General features: G+C 37.8%; 2 protein-coding genes across 2 annotated transcripts; both read right to left on the bottom strand.

Moving 5' to 3' along the window:
* Positions 1-1,108: 1,108 nt before the first annotated feature.
* LOC109205158 (biotin synthase) lies at positions 1,109-9,265 on the bottom strand. Its single transcript, XM_019367835.1, has 6 exons — positions 8,924-9,265; positions 7,425-7,604; positions 6,904-7,010; positions 3,559-3,764; positions 2,796-2,935; positions 1,109-1,570 (listed from the first exon to the last, which is right to left on the bottom strand). Exons 1-6 carry the CDS (start codon positions 9,125-9,127, stop codon positions 1,277-1,279), a joined length of 1,131 nt encoding a protein of 376 aa, XP_019223380.1. The 5' UTR covers positions 9,128-9,265; the 3' UTR covers positions 1,109-1,276.
* Positions 9,266-11,456: 2,191 nt separating this feature from the next.
* Positions 11,457-15,226, bottom strand: LOC109205159. The gene has a single exon (XM_019367836.1). The coding sequence runs from the start codon at positions 15,026-15,028 to the stop codon at positions 13,145-13,147; it is 1,884 nt and encodes a 627-aa protein (XP_019223381.1). The 5' UTR covers positions 15,029-15,226; the 3' UTR covers positions 11,457-13,144.
* Between the last annotated feature and the right edge of the window lie 7,083 nt (positions 15,227-22,309).

A 22,309-nucleotide genomic window follows, 5' to 3' on the forward strand; every position in this document is an offset into this window, starting at 1 on the left:
TCACGTTCGATTGTTACAATGCGATTCTAATTGAACGAAACCAACACTAGCTATACATATTCATTCATGATGCTTTTTGAGAGATTTTAGAGGCCAAACATAAGAATCGACAATCTTTATTTTTGTAGAGGCTTCCTCGTTAAAGTTGTCTACACCACACATATTCATGGTGCGCTGTGCACTTGAAATTGAATTTTCTATATAGAAATCCTTTAAGAGTCATTTCACATTTGTTTATTGTTTTAATCATGACGGTTAGTTAAATTTGAAGCATATATGAACGCAGAGAAGTTGTTAAATTTATTAAAAGGGATAATTATCATCTCACATATAAGTTTTTCTTTAGATGGATCAATATATTCATCTGTTTGTTTGCTTCTTGCTAAACAATGATTGACATATGGGAAACTTTATATGTAATTCAGGTAGACTGAATTTGCATTTCATGTGCTTTAAACAAAATTGAAGAAACTAAAACAGAAACATCGTTTATATTGATTTGATTTATTTAATTTAGCAAACGAAAGAGTTAATGCTTTTAAATCTTTGTTAAAATCTGAACCTAATCGAACCATAAACACCCGTAGCTCGTATTTTGTTTACTCCATAAGTTTAGGGGATAGCCAGAAATCATGAAGCTCGAGCTCTAATTCATGTGTGGTGTTGTGATTTCCATAAGTTGGAGATGGAAGATAACATAGAGAAAGGTTAGCTAGCTATGAAAAAGTAATTTTCTTTTATCCTTAGAATGACGAAGATGAGGTAGGGGAGACGGGAAGAGAACTAGAGAAGGGCTGATTGACTACCATTAAGCTACCACTCAATTATCAAAATTGACTTTCTATTTTTCAAATGTGACAGATATAACTTTAGTTGGTAAATTTCTTAATCATAAGAATTTGAGTTGTGCTCGATTAAAATAGCCTCTTGAGTGACTAATAATAGTAATAAGTGACCACCACCAACAACAACAACAACCCCACTATATTTCCAATAGACCCTCGGCTCAGAAAGGGTGAGAAGAAGAAGAGGAAGAAAAAGAATGAGGAGACAAGAGCGAATAGGAAGAGAAGAAAAAAAAAGGAGGGGGAGGGGTAGTACAAAATAATAACAACATGGAACACGGTATAGAAGCAAATAAAAATAACATCAACAATAACATGGTATTTCTAACGCTAAGTTTCATGGTAAAATTTCAATACAAGGTTTGTATTACAGAAGTCATACTTTTAGGTAAAAGATACTTGGTGGATTAATCATATATCTCAGCTCTGAACTAGATAGATGCTTCCAACTTTTCATCTTCAGAATCTTTTTCATCCTCCGAGAAATTTGGAGCTTTAGGAACAAGTCCAAGTAATTTGAACATATATTGATCAGCATCATAGTCATTGTTGGGTGTAGTCAATAACTTGTCACCTGTAAAGATGGAATTTGCACCAGCAAGGAAACACAGAGCCTGCTCAGGGATAGAAAACCGAACTCTTCCGGCAGAAAGCCTAACCATTGCGCTTGGCATTGTTATTCTCGCTGTCGAAATCATCCGAATCATATCCCATATTTCCACTGGCTGAAAGATGAAAAATGAAAGATGAGATTGCCAAAGAATTTGAAAAACTCAGATAGGATAACATTCATTTTGCATAGCATTCATTTCAAAAGGATGTCTTCATTGGATCAAAGGAATTTAAGATCTTATCCTTTCAATTAATCTACTTACAGAAAGGTGTTGAATTCCGTCTGAGACTGTGTCGATTATGTTGTGATCTATGAATATCACGGTTTTGGGGAGTTTGTGAAGACTATCTATGTTTATTATTTTAATCTTTAAGTTGTCGTTAACTAGAGATTAGGTTTCCAGTCACGTTCTAAGGTAGGTGACATTTGCCTGAAACCATGTATGCTACTTTTTTTTTTTTCTATTTCTATTGTATAGAAAAGGAAAGATGGTTGACCAAGGGCATATATGTCATTTCATAAAAATTCCATGTTTGCATTTCTTAAATGCATAATACACGTGGACCCCACATTCCTCTAGCCACAACTCTCCTTTAAATGCACTATGCATGTGTTGATTGGACTGTTTGTGCAGTGCAAATGCTCATTTCCAATCTTTTTCTCATTTTGGAAAATTATTAATTTTGTTTTATTCAAATAGAAGTTTCCATAGAGAAAATAAAATTAATTTTTAAATAATACAAAAACAAAAAGAAGTAACGATATTTACAAGATGTTCATATTTACCCATACTATCTTAAAGGAATTTGAAAATAAAAATTAAATGATTTTCATCTATCCATACTATTTGAAGACGATTTCAAACTAAATATTGTTATATTCAAAAGTAATTTTAAAAAATATAGCTTGTTAAACCTCAAAAATTAATTAACTAAACACCAACAAATAATAATTTTAATAAAATTGCAGTGATGGGCCCGTATACGGGCCTTTCCTCATCTAGTTTTAAAAAAAAAAGAGAACCATGTGTGTTACTTAGCAAAGAGCAACGATGTTTTGTGAGACTACCAACGTTGAATGGTAAAGAATCAAAGCTGAAACAAGGCTAAAATAATAAGATATAGTTCCTTAAAGCAGCAACACTACCAAGAACTCTTCTAGGACGACTTAATGTATTATGTTGGTACTATATTATGGTTACAGGCCAAGTCAATCAGCATGTTTTTATTCCTGTTTTGGCCGCTGAAAGGAGGGGTGTACAAGGCGCAAAGCATTTTAGAATCGCAAGTTAACAGAAAATACTGCAAAAAGTTTCATTTCTAGAAAATGAGGATTACCTTCTGGTCTTCCAGGGGCGTGCCTTTTACTGCAATAAGTGCATTAATTGGGACACTCTCAGGGTGAGTCGGAAGAGTTGCCAGGGTATGCAACAAACCAATTCTATCCTCTTCAGCCTCACCAAGCCCTATTATTCCACCTGATAGCAGAAAATAAGGGGTTAGCTAAGATTGTGACAAGGTTTGGCACACCTTGGAGAAATTTACGACACAACCTCAGAAAGATTGTGTCAAAGTAAAAACATTCCTCTTCAGAAAAAGAAAAGTAAACACATTTGACACAATTTTCAATGATTCCCTTGGCTTTCAATAATGACATATTAATTAAGAATACGTACCATCTATATTAATTAATCTTATATCTATGAACAGGAAGTCATAAAGGAGAAAAACATTTCAAGGAAAAGCAGCAAGAAGTTCAATTAGAAGTAACTGAAAGACCTTTCATCGATAATTTAAAACATGGTCCAGTACGTGAAGTAGAGTTCAGTTTTATGTTCCATCAAGGGGCTGTCAAGGCTGCTTAAGAAACCTTAAACTGCCGATGAAGTTTTACTTACGATCAAATAGTTCCAACTCACTATATGTGGCGGTGTGAACCCAATAGTGTAATACTATAGTATTTGCATATACATACACATGCATGCATCAAATATAGAGATAGAGTAGTCTACATAATGTTATTCCAATGAGAGTGTCAATATATGAACACATACTGCAAAAACCAAAGGTGAATGACAAGTTTTATACTTCAAACGAATACCTGAACACACATTAATTCCTGCTTCACGTACATGCTTCAGTGTTTCCAGCCGCTCATCGTAAGTTCTTGTGGTTATAATATTAGGGTAGTACTCTCTTGAGGTGTCAAGGTTGTGATTGTATGCTGTAAGACCTGCTTTCTTGAGCTCTAAAGCTTGCTGCTTCTCAAGCATTCCCAAGGTACAGCAAACCTCCATTCCCATGTCCCTTCATATTGAATATATTTTGCACAACAATAAGTTATTTGGGGAGAGAAAAAATAATCGATGCCTCAGTTGTTATCATGTCATAGCGAAATATATCAACATGCTTGTGTACATTTATATATGATACCAATGGACAATAGTGTTATCAAAGGCGAAAAGCGCAAAAAAAAGCTCTAGGGTCTACTGGGGCTTTAAGCGCAAAGCACAAATAAAACGGGGGCTTTGATGAAGAAAGGCGCAATGGAGAAAAAATATAAATATGTATTTGTAGTCCAAGACTAATAATTATAAGTATGAATAACAAATATATAGAGAAAGAAAATGAAAAAAAGATTAGGATAAAGTGAAATATCAATTGTTTATTATCGTCTCTTTAGGATTACGCTCATTGGCAAGGGAAAGTATGCCTTAGAGCCTTGATGACGACACTGAAGCGCCCACTAAGCGAGGTGAAGCGCCCACTAAGCGAGGTGAAGCGCTCAACATGTTTTGCGCCTTGCTTCGGGGCTTAAGCGCGCCTTTGACATCACTCACAATTTATTCCTGTTATTTTTGGTTAGCTCCAATAAACAAGATTTGGAACAAGGAGCTAAGATGAAAATGCTGCAACAACAACAACAACAACAACTACCCAGTATAGTCCCACAAAGTGGGGTCTGGGGAGGGTAATACGTACACAGGCCTTACCCCTACCCGAAAGGGCAGAGAGGCTGTTTCCAATCGACCCTCGGCTCAGGAAAGAAAAGGAAAAGGAAAAAGAAAAACAAAAAAGCATTAGTGACTCCAGCAGAAATCGCATAAATAATTATCTAAACATAAAATCATAAATTAAATGGCATGCAATAATAGCGACCAGTAACTACCATAAGGGGGCACAATACAATACGCAAGTCATCTATGGAGAGCCCTACCAAACCCCACCTAGCCCCGGGAATGAAGTACGAAAAGCTCTAGAAGCCCCTATCCTACAACCCTGATACTAGACCTCCAGACTTTCCTATCAAGGGTCATGTCCTCGGAAATCCGCATTCTTGCCATGTCCTGCCTAATCACCTCTCCCCAATACTTCTTAGGCCTCCCTCTGCCTCGACTCGAGCCAACCACCGCCAGCCGCTCACAACTCCTTACCGGGGCATCAGGGCTTCTCCTCCGCACATGCCCGAACCACCTGAGCCTCGCTTCCCACATCTTCTCATCCACTGGGGCCACCCCCACCTTCTCCCGAATAACTTCATTCTTAATCTTATCTAACCTGGTGCGCCCGCACATCCACCTGAGCATCCTCATCTCCGCAACCTTCACTCTCTGAACATGCGATTTCTTAACCGGCCAGCACTCCGCCCCATACAACATGGCAGGTCTAACCACAGCTCTATAAAACTTCCCCTTGAGTTTCGGTGGCACTTTCTTGTCACACAAGACTCCTGATGCAAGCCTCCATTTCGACCACCCCGCCTCTATACGGTGAGTGACATCCTCGTCGATCTCTCCGTCCCCTTGAATCACCGACCCAAGATATTTGAAACTGTCCCTCTTGGAGATGACCTGAGATCCAAGCTTCACGTCCCTGCCTACTTCGCTCGACTCGGCGCTAAACTTGCACTCCAGGTATTCTGTCTTAGACCTGCTTAGTTTGAAACCCTTAGATGAAAATGCTGCATGCTTTTGGATTAAAAGTTGCAGAATCACAAAATTACCCATCAAACCTTCTCACGCAGAAGAATGCTTTTAAAATGGGTAACAAATGGTTTAACCAACCAAGAATTAAATATATTCCTGCTTCTGTGTTCATTCTATGAAGCGGAAGGAATGCCTCTCAATTTAGCAACGATCCTACTTCTCAATTTCAGCAATCACCATAACTCCAGTTTCCTCACTCTTTCAACTTCACTACTTCAAAGAAATAACAAAATAGAGAGCAACGCCATGCATTACTGTCCTCAACATCTAACCCGTGTCCATGTCTGTTAGAGCACTGTGCAAGCACCAAATCAAGCAACTAGAAGAACCAGATGAAGAAGCAGCAAGTACTGCATCAGATGAGCTTAAATGAAAGTTCCTACTAAATTTTTCTCACAGATTCTAAATGAATTTAAATAATACATCCATTTTCAACCCTCCACCAATCTCACTTGGCTGGACCAAATGTACTAAACCCATTTGTGATACACTGCTAGAGAAATGGCTCACAACGCTCTTCACTTCTGAGCGCTAAATCCTGAGGGAAAAAAAACATCATGCCTACAGTACCGACCTTGAAGAAAAAAGTGCCAATACAGCAGAGCCTTAAACTTTTTTATCAGGATATCAAGATGACCCTGTAATATACAGACATAACAGTGTCCACTAGCTTTCCATTTTTCTTTGGTTAAATAGCTTCTGACAAGGTGATTTACCCAATATATCTTATTGACCTTGAGGTTGGTGTTGCTTACATATCTACCTAAGTAGATGAGGATGTGTGGTCCTGAAACTAAGCTTGAGACCTTCTAAAGGTTTGTAGATAATGGTGTAGCAGTAAGTCAATTTTTGAGCTAGTTCTCTGGTAGGAGACAGGACACTGCGAGACAAACAGACTGAATGTGTCAGGAGCAGTCTCCTGAATACATTCTTTGACGAGGAGAATAAACAAACAACTCCCTGCAAACTTGCATCTGTTTCTTCTTTACATAGATTAACACTTAGTTAACAAGTGGAATAGTAGCTTATACATTAGATGAACAATTGTAATCTTTACCCTAACCCAGAAAAGCAAAAAGCAGAAACAAGGCTCTTTCATTTTCCCTTCTATTACCAAATAAGATGCTATTGAAATAGAGCTAAACCAGTTCCTTCAGCTTCTTGTCAGCGAGTTGCTGTTCAATGAGTATTATGACCAGCTAGCTCGTCAGATACCCCTCTGGAAGCTCAGAATGTGAAGATAAAAGAAAATAAAAAGAATAAAGAAAAGCATAAACATTAAGTCCAGTGAATAGGGGACACCAAAGAAATACTACAGATTCATCAAACTGCTGTCTACTTTACCCACCTCAGTATAGTGGTGCATAACACCGTATATAGCAATCACTTAGCTTTCACTGTAATATCAGACACAGTTTATCGGAAGGCATTGGAGTGTAAAAGAGAACCATAGCCCATACCTTATTTCCTTCACATACTTGGTGATCTGGTTCATATTGGTTTTCCTTCCTATGGTATCCCTCCATGCAGCACCCATACAAAAACGAGTGCTTCCTGCCTCTTTTGCCTGTCAACACATAATAGCTAAAATACATTTAAAAGGAGATTGAACCTCATTGTATGTTATGTATAACACTGCCAAAAGAAATCTAATTGATTGAGATAATTAATTTTTACTGCATATATTGGTCATATTTATACATCTATAGGTTGGCCTATTACGTGTTAACTTTGTTAGCCGCAGTGGTAAAAGGGGCAGAATCTAGGTAACCTTAGATTTTTTAGAAATCATAACTTCCTCAGATGCAGTAGTATTTTATTAAAGGTGACCAATTTCAGGAGGAACTCCTCCCATAGAAGTGGGATCAATGTATCTACATCGTCTAGCCATTTTCACCCTCCAATATCAGGCCAAGGAATAAATAATGTCTACTCATGCTTAAGGATAAAATATTCCACCAAGAGAAACAGAACAGAGCACCTTTCTTGCTGCTTCAAGAACAGCATCCTCATTCATAAGTTTTTGTGCTTTCAGTCCTGTATCGTATCGAGATGATTGAGGACAATATGAACAATCTTCACTGCATCCCCCTGTCTTAATAGACAGCAAAGTACACTGCTGTACTTCTCTAAAGTTATGAGAATGTCTATGTACTTGAGCCTGTAAAAATATTTTTTCAACGAAGAAAAGAAAATATCAAAAACCAGATAGAGGGTCTCACAAGAACTTAAGTAAAACGATTAAGGAGCAACCTCCAAAGTAACTAGAAATGATAATTGAAAAATGCATTTTTCAGGTTGTTCTGGAATGAATGACAAAAAGTTCAGGTCACTGAGGTGTGGAATGGATGAAAATGTTTTCCGCGAATTCATTTTTACCTTGGGAATAATTCTTTTTACCGTGGAAAATAATTTCTGAAGCATTTTCCATTATTTGGTCGGACAAAACGCAGATTGGCATAGGATAGTTGTAAAAGAAGTAGCCCCGAGTATAAGGATTGTGTTACGCATTTTTAAGTTATAGATTGACAACAATGTCTAAATGTTGATTGAAGTAAATATATGTAGTAGGAATCAAGATATTTGTAAATCAATGTATTTACTTCAATGTATATAAATCAATGAATCGATGTATTTGATATGACATTGATTTACAATGTATTTGATATGACGAAGGGGAGCCTTGGCGTAACGGGTAAAGTTGCGGCCATGTGACCAGGAGGTCACGGGTTCGAGCTGTGGAAACAGTCTCTTGCAGAAATGCAGGGTAAGGCTGAGTACAATAGACCCTTATGGTCCGGCCCTTCCCGGACCACGTGCATAGCGGGAGCTTAGTGCACCGGGCTGCTCTTTATTTATTGGATATGACGGAGAATGTTTTCCTCAAAAATGTTCTTTTTTCAAGGAAAATGTCTTCCACCACAATTGAGAAAATGACTTCCCGCACCTATTTTGTAATTTTTCTTTACAAATTTCTCAACTGATTCAATCTCATTGTATAAATCAACACCTAGACATTGTAAAAAAAGTTTACTAGTACCTAAAAGTATTATCAAAACATTGTTTCTATAACTTCTATATCCAACCAAACACTGAAAAATGATCCTGAGAATTATTTCCTAAGGGGACACGGTTTCCTCCATACCAAATGCACCAAACACGCCTTAAAAAACTAAAAATCATACTGTAAATTAGCACAAAGTTAACCACGTCAAGGGAAAATTAAAGCAAAACCAGTCAGGCTAAACTTCAGAGGAAAAAACAAAATAGAATAAAAAAACTAATTTGATAGCTTATTTATGATTAAAAATGTACGGTCAACACTCAATTCATCAGCATTAGTAGGAGTTTTCTTTAGAAAGACCCAAAATAAAATCAATGCAGGAAAATCCTAGTAACTCAAATGATTCAAAAATGGAAAATTCGTACACAAAATTGTCAGTAAACAGGAGAGAGGTAAAAAAGAAAAAGAATACGGACGCCATGAAAAAGGAGATCGAGGAGTGGGGAGTCGTAAATAGACTTGATTTCATCTCTGCTCCAGTCATTTCTAGGCCCTTCCCTTATACAGCGCTCCGCTTCTACAGCAGCTGCTGAAGCTGATAATGAGGAATAATTCGGTGCGCGCGACTGCAGTAGAACCAACGACGATAACGGCCGTCGAATCGATCGAAGCCACATCATCGTCTTCAGTAACGACGATAACGGCCGACGAATACACAACAGTGGCAGCTCTCTCTCTCTCTCTATATATATTTGCTATCTGCTGCTTTGGAAGTTCCGCTGTGTTGTTGTTAGCACTGATTTTAATAGAGTGGGTTGTGGTTTAGGTGGGATTGTATTGTACTTTGTGCATCTTTTGTTGTGACGTTCTCTTCTTTTGTCGTTTCTTTTTTAAATTTACTCAAACGAACCAAACTTTGGTTTTCGTTTCTCAGAACATAAATCAAGTTTTGTTTTATTTACTGAAAATGATACTTTCTGCCGTCCTAAACTAAGTTTGCTAAATTAAAGCAACTTGGTTTATGTTCAACAAAAGTTTGAGAACAATAATGCACTTTTGTACTTGTAATGTCTGAGTTAGTTCTACTCGTCTTATTTAATTTTCTTAATTCCCACCCGATAAAATTCACATAATATCGTCTCATCAAACATTTGTTTACATAATTATCAATCCAATTCTTAGACCACTAGTTCGCCTCCATAGGAGCTACTGTTACATTTGAGTTTATTAGAGATATAAAATAACAATAAGTGAGAGACATATAAAGGGTAAAAACAGTCGCTTAAAACATACTAGTATAGTTTTAATTTGTAAAAAATTAGGAAACGGGTCATTTTTGTCTGGACATACTAAAAGAAGGTCGGTGAAAGGTGATGCTTATATTTCTTGGTTGAAAGTAAAAGTGATGAGAAAAATTAAAAGGGAGTGGTGCACTACAATTAGCATTCCCAGCCCTTCTAATCAACTATAAAAACAATTAAAGAGGATGAATAATACTTCAAACTAGATTAACAAATCATACTCCCACTTCCACTTGATTATCAAATACAGTACAGTTTGAAGGTCAAAGAGGGGGAGGAACATCATTTATGATAAATCCAATATACAAGGAGGGATATACAAGCTGGTTTCTCTTCAACAGAACTTCTCTTTATTGGTTGAACAAGGAGGGATGTCACTCTTACATGGAATACCTTGACAGGAAAGCTTAACATATCCACCACGAGCAAAATAATAGATTGGCAGTGCCAGTATTTGTTGTGCTTTTTCAGCATCTGAGAAATCACAGATGATCAACGACCATGCTGAACTGAATAGGTGTAAACTCATATTTTCCAACTGGAGCTCCGGTACAACGTGTGCTAGACATGAAGCCTCCCGAAGCAATCTAACGAGTTCAAGTGCGCCTTTCTCAAGGATGGGCTTCACATAGTTCTCTTATTTCCCAAACAAAGACCTTCAATTCATGCAGTGATATTATTAATCCCAGATAAGCTAAAAAATCTGCAATTCAGGTAAATGTTACAATTCATAGGTTTAGTTGGTGGAAGACGAGAAGGTGCCTCAAGTGTATATGATCACAATAATACTGATGCACATTTTAAGGAAAGAACTGTATACATCATGTGGCATCAATTCTAATGCAAATCGACAACAGATTGATGAACTCTCTTAACACTTTAAACTAGAAATTACACCTCCATTATAATTTGCAGAAAGGCCACTTTACAGATGCAGATAAAAAAGATTTCAGAGTCTGTCGGCACAGCCAAAATGTTCCTAATCCATAGGTAAATCTATCAGTATATAAACTTTTTTGCAAATTAGTTTTCATTTTGTGATGCCTAAGATATTTATACTTGTTTGCTGCTGACACCTTAAAGAATTTAAGGCGTCCTAAAACAGACAAGCAGCAAGCACCACTAGTATGAACAATTAAATCATCACAATTGACAACCATAAACTTTTCAAAATAATATGACCCAAGGATATAGTTCATCAGTCCTTGAAACTGAATGAAGAACACTGATAAATGGATTTGAATATCAACACAAGAAAGAGAAGAAAAAAAAAAAGCGCTGTGATTTCTTCCCATATATATACCTAAGCTTTGGTGAGCCAAGTTACCCATATCCTCGCAAGTTGGCCCAGATACTACCATTGTTCTCCCAGAGAAGAAAACATAATGATGTTCATAAGTCAAATGTGTAGTTTTTCAGCATTGAAACTCTGATAGGTCTCATTACCAAATTTCTTGCCGCGAATTAATGATAGTAACAGGTAATAAACGATACTTTCTGAAGAAATAGACAGACTTCATGAACAGGCCTTACTAAGAAGGTCTACTAGTTCAAGTTAAATGCCCAACTGCCGCTGTTACATGAATTGCATTAGGCAGTCAATGCCTCTCCTACAAGTTGGCAAACTAATTAAAGGAAAAATGAAAAGTGATCAAACTTCTTCAACAAGAATAATACAATTAAAAACGACAATGACGACAGCAATAACTGTTTGACAAGCAATGTATCAAGACACTTACCAGGAGCTAAAAGCAGTTTGGCCTTCAATCCATGCAACGTAGATTTACCTTCGGTCAAAACAGCACAAAACTTTCCTTGATAAAGAGCAGAAACCACATCACCAGCTCTTAGATTGACTTTTCCAGCCATGAGGAAGCAGCTTAATGAAGTCATTCCAGGATTATGAGAGTATGCCTTTGCTAGATTTTCTATATATTATAATACTGGAGGAGAAAATTTTGTTAACCTGTTCTTCAGTAAAAGTGAACTTTATGTATGAAACAGCTAGAATATTCCAAAAGGTTATTCAATCCCCGGGAACGGGCTTCAGCATCAATGATGTCAGGATCTCGCTTTAGGTCATTACATTTGGTGTATCAGGAAACAAAATTCTCTATAGTTATCCAAGGCGAGACTCCAAGCTGTAAAATTGTTTCAATGATCCCACAAGATAGTCCATGGAAGACCATTGGTGCTGGTGCATTTCCAGCACTTCTCTAGATTATGTGTTTCTAGTGTTTCCATCCACCTAAAGATAAATATACTCATGATCTGTGATCTGAGACTGAGAGTGTGAACCTCAGTCAGAATTTACAAAAGGAAGAAGGCTGTGGAGGTTCACGCGATGGATGTAGTATGCCATGACAACCTTACTGAGAAGCTGGTATTTTCTCCAACTTCAAAGTGTATGGCTTCATTATTAACATTGAAAACCTATAAGATTCCAGAAGTTTTGCTTTCGCTGAAACAGAAAAGAAAGATTGGACAAGTTTGACAGGCCAATAGCCATCCAATCAATCATGGAAAAAACTAAAGGGACAAACTTCCTCTTAGCTGGAGGGATTAACGCAACCAGAGCCAGGTGTAGAATGTCTTCCATAGATTATGTCCTTATTTAGGGATCCTTTTTCTTTCAGACTTTAGGCTTTATGAACTGTTGTGATTTTTATAAATCCTTTGGTCTTCAATTCATTGTTTTGTCCTCCACTGTTGTTTCATTCTTATTTTATTGTCATCCACAGTCGTTTCGTTTGTTCTCACTTTGGTTCTTGCCCGAGTCCACACTCAGCGCCCTTCATAACAGAAGAATGACAGCAGAGAGTCTAGCTCAGCTCACAAATTTCCCAACAAGCTTAACACGATAGCCTTGTGCAATCATTTTGGATCCTAAGTACCCTTTAACAGAGGCCTCACCTTGAAATTTTGGTTGTAAAGTTCCATAGAGATTTTAAAAGATTTCTGATAGATAATAAGGAATTACTTGTTAAAAAAAAATTCCACTTGATTAAGTATTAGTAAAAGATTGGCAGCATTTAGAATTTAGAAAAAAGGAGAAAGGGAACTTAATAGTGCATCAACTAATGATATTAAATTTCAGAATTCATAATAGATACAAATTACTGCATTATTAATGTTACAGAATCTGGTAAATTTGATCCCAATGTAAAAGTTGTTACGCTAGCTTTTGATAGAAATCCATGATAGGATTACAATCAACATGGTGAGAAATCCTCCAAACCTCAACCATCTCATTAATTGAAATTTGTTGCCAAGCATGTGGTGTACAGACAAAAATCCAGGTATCATAAATTGCACCTCTTAGCTAAAATCTATTTGCACGGAAAATTAAGGGCTCGATTTTGAACTAACATGTACTTAACCAAGGAAATGAACACATTATGAGATACTTATCTTCTTAAATCTGTACACAAGAGACTCTATTGACTTTTGTATCCTGGAGTTTTCTGTTTGTTTCACTGCCTCAGAAGCCTGATGTAAACTTTGGATTCCACGACCCAAACTGGCAATTGAAGGAGCTGCTGGAAGAGATTCAGCAGCACATTCTATTCCATCTCCATAGACAAGCAAGCTTGCACAAGTGGCTACACTGCACCCAAAGGTAGCCCATGGCAGAAAGCCAACTGGTCGTACTCGGCGTTTCCTCATAATTTCATAGAAAGCCGTTCTCATGGCTGAGAGGCTAGTTTTCTCTGCAGAGGCTATAACTCCGTGAGCCACGGCACGAATTTTCTCCGCTGAGGCAGTTGCCTTAAGGACAGATGATTTCACACCAGAACTTGCCATTCCAGGGGCTACCACGTTTGACTTCCCAAATGCAAGAGCAAGGGCCTTTTGAGTTTGAGTAATCATGAGTTTCAGAGAAGCAGGGACTTTGAAGGTAACAACCTTCACTATTGTAGATGCAGGAACAACTTTAGAAAACGAAGAAGCTCCTAAAACTGCTGTTGCACCAGCCCCAACAGCTACCACTGGCTTAACAGCTAATAACCCTTTTCTGTCACTTCGATTCGAGTTGTCCCCATCGCTTTCAGAGTCAGTGACCAGCTGCTCAACAATTTCCTTAACTTCCTCAGGTATAATAATTTTCCAGTGCTTCCTTAGTCCAGCTAAGCCACTGGCATCTACTACTGCAACTATTGATTTGAACTTCTCGGCCTGGGTTCGGAGGGCCTGTGCAAGAAGGGCGTGCGACTTGTCCTCAGTAGAAAGCTCAGAAAATTCAGTTGTATGATACCCCATTTTACTAAGAGGGAGCCGACCAGCATTATTTAAAGCTATTCTCAATCCTTCGACTGCAATCTTGAAGACATAAACCTCAGAAAGGAGATTCGTATCAACAGCATTTCCATTGCAAACATCATTAAACATCTTCTGAGCACAAGCTAGAGCTCTTCCTATTGAGGGAATATCAACAAAGATATCATGTAGATCAGACAGCAATGGATAAACAGACTGTGCAAACTGTGGTACTTGATAATTCAACTGCAGCGGAACATCCTCAGACCCCATCTTTAGCAAGGAACCTGAATTGACCAAATGCGACGACAACAACCTCACCATTTGAGACTGAACATCATTCGTAACAGAAAATGCACGCGAATTTGCTGACACCAATAACCCCGTTCTTAGAGGAACCAGACTATTACCAGCCTCTAAACCAAACACTCCAAACCTATTCTCGTACCCCTCGTCCCCCACATTAGAACACTCATTAGACGCGCTGCATTTAACAAAAGGTGACTCGAGCAACAAGAAAGACGAACCAACTTCTTCAGCTGCTTTCTTAGCAGCAGATAAATGCCCATCAAACCCAACACCAAATATCTCCCTCAAAACAACCCGCCCCGCAACATTCTCATACTTATCCTTATTAATTTTATGCACAAAACACCTCTTCAACACCTCAATCGATGAAGTCGGTACCGAATCCTCCTCCTCCTCCTCAAAATTACCACTATTACTCAACAAAAGTTCCTCTTTTTGATCACCATCTACTGAATTACCCACTTGGACGACTACAGCCTCAGGCTTAACTTCTCTAATTAAACACTGGGCATCTACAGCAGACCGCTCAGATAAATTCTGAACACACAATACGTATATTACAGCCTGTGATTCGGGCTCTCGAATCGCGTAAACAAACTGTTTTGTGTTTTCGGGTACTGATAATTTCCTAACTAACCCGTCAGAAATTCTCAAATCATCGGGTTTTATTACAGAAAAAGGCCACAGATTTTGCAAATAGCTTAAACCCCACATGGTCTTTGATAGCTAATGCCCCTTTTACAGCTATTATATGTAAGTCTAATTACATTTGAGAAACAACGAATAGACTCAATAATGGATTACGTATACACAAAAGGGCTAAAAAGGGTGTATGTAAATGGAAGAAACGGAAGAAGAGAGAGAATTGAAGAAGGGTTACCTGGCGTTGATGTCAAACTTTTTTGTGTTTCAGCTGTCTATTTTAAGGGGTGAAATTATCTAATTAAATTAAGGAATATTTCGCCAAATAAACTAATATTAAATGGATAACCAATAGGGATTAAACATAAAGTTGTCCAGAGTTTACTAGATCTTTTTACCTTTCAATGACTTACCTCTATAAATACTTATTATCCTTGGTCAAGTAAATATAATTAAAATGTTTTAATTATCATATTGTAAAAATCAATTAAATGTCACTTTGGAATATTTTAGAGTTTCAATTCCTCACAACTAACTTTGATCTCTAGTTATATCAGGTAACTTTTCTTTATCAATTCTTTTATTATTTTGAACTTTATCTTTGTTCTCATTTTATCACTAAACCTTTTGTTAATATCGATCTCTTAATACTTAAGTTATGGAGTAATAACATTTAAGGTATACTATGAGCTATGTTTTGAACCGGAACAACAATTTAAACATAGCTTAAGCAATGAAAGATTATATTTTCGATAGATTATTTTAAGTTGTGAAATATAATAATTCACTATTTTAAGTCCCAAAGAAGAAGTTCCAATGCTACAAAATACATAAACAAAAAAGTTCTCAAACTATTTTGCTTCATATTTGACAGTAATATGAAACAAAATGGCATCTGTTGCAATAGATATTCAAAACGGAAACTTGCCAAATTTTATGATACATAAATAATTCTATTTTTATAACCTCGTGTCAAAACTAATGATTGTTTTCACTATATAAAATTTCAAATATTAATGCTTCAAAGATGTATTTTAACAAGTTAACTTAATCAATAAGATTTAGACTTTTCCAAACAAATTGGGTCGTTACATTTACGAAGGTTAAGAAACTTAGCTCAAAGTAATAATATGAAACAAGCAAATAATATAGAGAGAAAAAGATGAGAGATTCTTATTTCTTCAATGTATTCAAGTGTGTACAATGTGATATCCAAATCCTCTATTTATAGGATGACATTGAGGTAATACAAAGTGATGTCATGTACATGTATTAACTATTGAGAACATGGGGGAAGATCATGGGGAGGTTGGAGGTGTGGGAGTTACAACTATAATGGTGAGAAGTAGTGGGATTATCTACATAATGGAGAAGAGTAGTGGGAGTTATATTTGATTAGTGGACATCCATATAATATATATTTCATAACACTCACCCTTGGATGTCCAAAGATCATGTGCCTCATTAAAACCTTACTAAGAAAAAACCATGTGGGATAAAATCTTAGTGAAGGAAAAAGAGTACACATATCTTGTAATACGCATTATTTGTTGCCTCATTAAAAACCTTGCCAGAAAAACCATGTGGAATAAAATCTTAGCTAAGGGAAAAAGAGTACAACGCGTATTTGCCTCCCCCTGATGAAAACATCAATTTGTTTCCCGAGATGACGTGTTCCGATCTTGTATACCACCTTCTCAAATGTTGAGGTTGCTCATGCTTCACTGAACAGAACACAAAATTATCAAGCGAACAAATTTGTTGAACATCTATTTCACCGTTCGGTGAAAATTGTGTCTGATAAAGAACTTTGATGAAATATATGCTCTATTCTGTCTCCTTCAATATATCCTTCTTTCAATAGAGATAAACAAATATCACCGCCTTCATTGTTATTGGAATCTTCTCTTCAAGGAAAAGTCACACATCTGTTGTGTGTTGAGTCATTTGCTTTATCAGTTGCTAGTATATTGACATGACTTGGATAAGTATCAACAGTTGACTGCCTTGTGAAATAATAATATGGCATTACCCTCACATACAAATAGATTGCTTGAAAAACGAATTTTAGAAAATGTCTGCATTTGCATAACCAACAAAACCTTGATAATATTTGTTAGAATAAACAAATCTATATCAAAGATTCCTTTTGCAATATAACATTAATCATATTTCAATATACATAGGAGTAAAACTATATCTCGCTAGAATATTGTTATACTTATGGTTCTAGCAAGATACATTAGTGCACCAATTGCACTAGACACAAAACAAATCATGTACACCATGATTACTCTAATCCACATAAGGATCTGCCAAAACTTTATTAAATAAATTTCTTGATCTTTATATTTCGGAACAATTTAAATCCTTCAAGGATTTTCATTATACGCATATCAAGTTTTTCATGTATTTCTAAATTAAAACCTGAAAAGGATTTCATCCACCATAGGACAACATATCTCAATATATAACTAATGCCGGAATATTTACGAAAAATCTTGTGCTACAAGTCGTCTTTATGCCTATCGACTTGATTTTTCATTTCACTTTCAGGTGTTGGGACTATCCATCCAACTTCACATTTTTCAGGTGAAGTCAATTTTCATTGCGTATTTCTCATTTGGCCAATCATTTATCTGCCCAAATTCCATGACAGATTTGAGCTCAAGATCCTCGTCAATATTAATAATATCGAATGCTACATTATATCAACAATATTGTCAACGATCATTTTATATTGGTTCCATCGCCACTCAATAAAGACATAACTTATGGATCTCAATAGTTTCAGGTACCTGATTGTCACGACGCCAAACCGGAACCGGTCGTGATGGCGCCTTTCGTGAAACAAGGCCAGCCGACACAAACCCCCAAAACCAATTAACAGTTATAATAATTCATAAGCAGTTATTAATAAGTGATGAATCCCAAAGCAGAATGAACTAAAAGAAAATGCGGAAACAAAACACAGCCCGATATCGGGGTGTCACCAGTCATGAGTATCTAATATCCGTCTAAGAGTACGAAAAGACAACATAGTCTATTACGAAACTAGGACAAATGAAATAAAAGTAGGAAGGAGACGCACTGGGCTGCAAACGCCGAGCAGCTACCTAGTCAACTCCGAATAAGCCTGCTGGAAGCAAATCAACCCTCGCTAGCGTAACCTGAGACTCCTGAATCTGCACACAGAGGTGCAGGGAGTAATGTGAGTATGCCAACTTAGTAAGTAATAAAAGTAAAGGCAGCTGAGCGATAAGAAAACACGTAAATACACAGCAAAATGCTACAGCGACGCAATGTAAACCAGCACAATACAGTAAACAGTAAGAACTCATAAAAACTTCTCAATTCAGTAAAACCATTTTTAAAACATCTTTTAGCAGTTCAAACGAGTGAATAAAAACCAGTATAAAATATAGTAAAACACAAAACAACCCCTCGGGCAAAAATACCAATAGAACCAGCCCCTCGGGCTATCTCAAATCACTCATATCAGCCCCTCGGGCAACAACATGGAACAACATCAGCCCCTCGGGCTATATCACATCACAAACTGGGTACCCGCGCTTAATGGGGGTGTAAAGACTCCGGGAGGGGCCCCTTACGGCCCAAGCGCAATAATAAGCCATCTCGTGGCATAATCAACAGGCTCTCGGCCTCATATAAATCACAATCAGTACCACATGCTGCGGCATGAAGCCTGATCCAATAGTATCCTCACAACACAGGCCCTCGGCCTTAATCAGTCAGAATCTCACAAGCCACGCGGGCAACAGTAAAACATGATGCTCAGCCCAAAAAAAAATAATATTTAAAATATCAAAACGAGTAAAGATGGCTGAGTTGTGAAAAACAGTAGAATATAGCATGACTGATTACAAATACTAAGTCAAAATAGTGAGGAAAGGCAGTAAAAATCCAGGCACGAGGCCCAAATATGGCATTCAGCCCAAAGCATGATAATAGCAAACAGCTCTCAATCAAATATGCAATTAAACAGTCATATGGGATGGACTAAGTCATAATCCCCAATAGTGCACGACCCCACGCTCGTCACCTAGCGTGTGCGTCGCCTCAAAATAGCACAATGATGTGAATTTCGGGGTTTCATACCCTCAGAACAACATTTACAATCATTACTTACCTCTATCCGGTCCAATCTCTAGCCCGCGATGCCTTTGCCTCTCGTCTCGGCCTCAACTCGCGTCGAATCTAACAAAAAATCAGAATCATGACGTCAAAATATGCTAAGGGAACGAAGCCCATGCAAAAATAACGAAATTACGACACGAATCCCGAAATTAACCAAACCCGACCCCCGGGCTCACGTCTCGGAATCCGACAAAACTAACATCAATGGAACTCTCATCTTCTCACGAGTTCGTGCATATCAAATACTTCAAAATCCGACCACAAATGGCCCCTCAAATCCCTAGATTTAGGTCTCTAATTCCCAAGCCCTAACTTCAAATTTTCATGCTTATTTTTCACAATTTCCATGATTAATTAGGTAGAAATCACATTAGGATTGAGAATTAAGTCCATAAATCTTACCTCCAAGTGTTCCTCCTTGATTTCCTCTTCAATCCTCTTCAAAAATCTCTAAAAACGCACAAAAATAGTGGAACTTAGGCTAAAAGTCGCGGAATAGGCCTTTTAAATCATTCTACCCAGCTATTCAAAAAAACCCCTTTGCGAACGCGGTCAATGCCTCGCGTTCGCGAAGCACAAACTTAAGTTGACCAAAATTCCTCTTACGCAAACGCGACGACCCCTTGCGAACGCGATGCCTCAGCAACTCAAACCATCGCGAACGCGTCTGCTCTCTCGCGAACGGGATGCTTCCTGACTCCAACCCTTCGCGAACGCAAAGGAAAAATCTCCAGCCTCTCATCCTAACCCTTCGCGAACGCGAGGGCCCACTCGCAAACGCGAAGGCCAAAAGTCTGCAACACTCACAGCAAATTTTCTGCAAATTTTCTCAACTTGAAATGATCCGTTTAACCACCCGAAACTCACCCAAGGCCCTCGGGACCTCAACCAAACATGCCAACCTATCCCATAACATCATTCAAACTTGTTCCAACTTTCGGAACGCTCAAAACAACATCAAAACACCAAATTTGCATCGGATTCAAGCCTAAGAATTCTAAAAACTTCCAAATTCCGCTTTCGATCAAAAAGTCTATCAAACCACGTCCGAATGACCTGAAATTTTGCACACACATCCCAAATGACACCACGGACCTACTTCAACTTCCGGAATTCCATTCCGACCCCTATATCAAAATCTCACCTATCAACCGGAAAATGCCAAAATTTCAATTTCGCCAATTCAAGCCTAAATCTACTCCGGACCTCCAAAACACATTCCGATCACGCTCCTAAGTCCCAAATCACCTCCCAAAGCTATCCAAATCATCGAAATTCACATCCGATCCCTATTTCACCTAAGTCAACATCCGGTTGACTTTTCCAACTTAAGCTTTCTTAAAAGAGACTAAGTGTCTCAAACCTTACCAAAACCTCTCTGAACCCTTGTCACAACCCGGATTTCCCACCCTCGGGAGTCGTGATGGAGCCTACTAGTGAAATCTAGGAAAGCCAACCATTTGTACTTTTTACCTTTTCCCCATTTTAATCCTTTAACAATTAATAACCAACATTAAATAATCAGCGGAATTTAATAAGCGAAAGACTGAAATGCAATATTTTAACAATGATGCCAATACCGATCCATAACATAAACTACCTAGAACTGGTGTCACAATTTCACAGACTGTCTAAGAATACTACAAATAAAGGTCTGAAAGATTAATACAACGTTGTCTCTAGAATACATGAAAGAAACAGAACGAATGGATAGAAGGAGATGCCAAGGCCTGCGGATGCCTGCAGGACTACCTCGGGTCGCCTGGTGAACTGGAAGCAGCAACCTCACTGCGGTCCAAAAACTATAGTATCAGGATCTGCACAAAAGAGTGCAGAGTGTAGTATCAGCACAACCGACCCCATATGCTGGTAAGTGCCTGGCCTAACCCCAGCGAAATAGTGACGAGGCTAGGACCAGACTACCAAATAGACCTGTGCAGTTAAATCATATACATCGGAAAATAAAAGCAAAACTTTACAATTAAAGATAGGAAGGGGAAACATGCTGGGGCGAAATATCAAGTAACAATGGAAATCCAATAGATAATTGTAAAGAACACTATAACTAAATTATCAGCAAGAATCAGGAAATCAAAGACAAGTGCACGGCATCACCCTTTGTGCTTTACACTCTCTCACAAATATCATGCACGGCATCACCCTTCGTGCTTTACACTCTTCCTCAACCAAGCAACAATCACAAAGCAATTTGGGTAAGGGAATCAATAATATCACAATAAAATCAAGTAACCACAGAAAACCAATAAATAAACGTAAAGTACATCATAACTCAATTATCAACAAGAATAAGGAAAATCATGAACAAGTGCACGGCATCACCCTTCGTGCTTTTACTCTCGTCCTCACCATAAGAATCAATAAAATCGGCACGGCATCACCCTTCGTGCTTTTACCTCACATAATCATGGCACGGAATGATCTTTCGTGCATTATCACTCATATAAAGGCAGGGAATTGTACATCGTGCGGCACGACATCACTCTTCGTGCTTTAACACTCTCTCACAAATATCATGCACGGCATCACCCTTCGTGCTTTAACACTCTTCCTCACCCAAACAACAATCACAAACAATAAGGGCAAGGAATTAAATAGAATCATAAAAAAATCACAATGAAAATCCCGGCAAGGGAACAATATCAAAAGCAACAACATCCCGGCAAGGGAACAATATTAAAAGCAATAACATCCCGGCAAGGGAGACAATATCATAATCCTCTTTTCTCTTTCACATTTACTTCACAACTCAATTTACAACTTGAGCCAACGCTCTACAATTCTCAATTACTAATGATACTTTCCAATTCGATTCACAACTTGAGCCAACGCTCTACAATGTTCAAATACCAATAATGCTTTCACAAATCAATTCACAACTTGAGCCAACACTCTTAAATGTTCAATTACCAAATTTACTTCCACAAGCCTTGTTCAACAATAGGAATATCACATAAGGCATGAACAATACAAAACAGAGTCACATTAATCATAGTATAAGACTCACGGGCATGCTTGACACCAACGTATAGATACTCGTCACCATGCCTATACGTCGTACTGCATAATTAACACATAGCAAATAGGACACGACTCCTAATCCCTCAAGCTAAGGTTAGACCAAACACTTACCTCGATGCCACGAACACAATTCAAGCCTCAACTACCGCTTTACCT

Source organism: Nicotiana attenuata, unplaced genomic scaffold (genome assembly GCF_001879085.1).
Source record: "Nicotiana attenuata strain UT unplaced genomic scaffold, NIATTr2, whole genome shotgun sequence".
Lineage (NCBI taxonomy): Eukaryota > Viridiplantae > Streptophyta > Magnoliopsida > Solanales > Solanaceae > Nicotiana > Nicotiana attenuata.

Bases quoted from the DNA above. Each gene is read 5' to 3' on its own strand.
- LOC109205158 (XM_019367835.1), bottom strand. From the start codon at position 9,127: ATGATGTGGCTTCGATCGATTCGACGGCCGTTATCGTCGTTGGTTCTA. The intron at 3,765-6,903 runs GTATGGGCTATG...TTCAATATGAAG, and splicing joins AAGTATGTGAAGGAAATAAG to GGACATGGGAATGGAGGTTT. The intron at 1,571-2,795 runs GTAATCCTCATT...TTCATCTTTCAG, and splicing joins CGCCCCTGGAAGACCAGAAG to CCAGTGGAAATATGGGATAT.
- LOC109205159 (XM_019367836.1), bottom strand. From the start codon at position 15,028: ATGTGGGGTTTAAGCTATTTGCAAAATCTGTGGCCTTTTTCTGTAATA.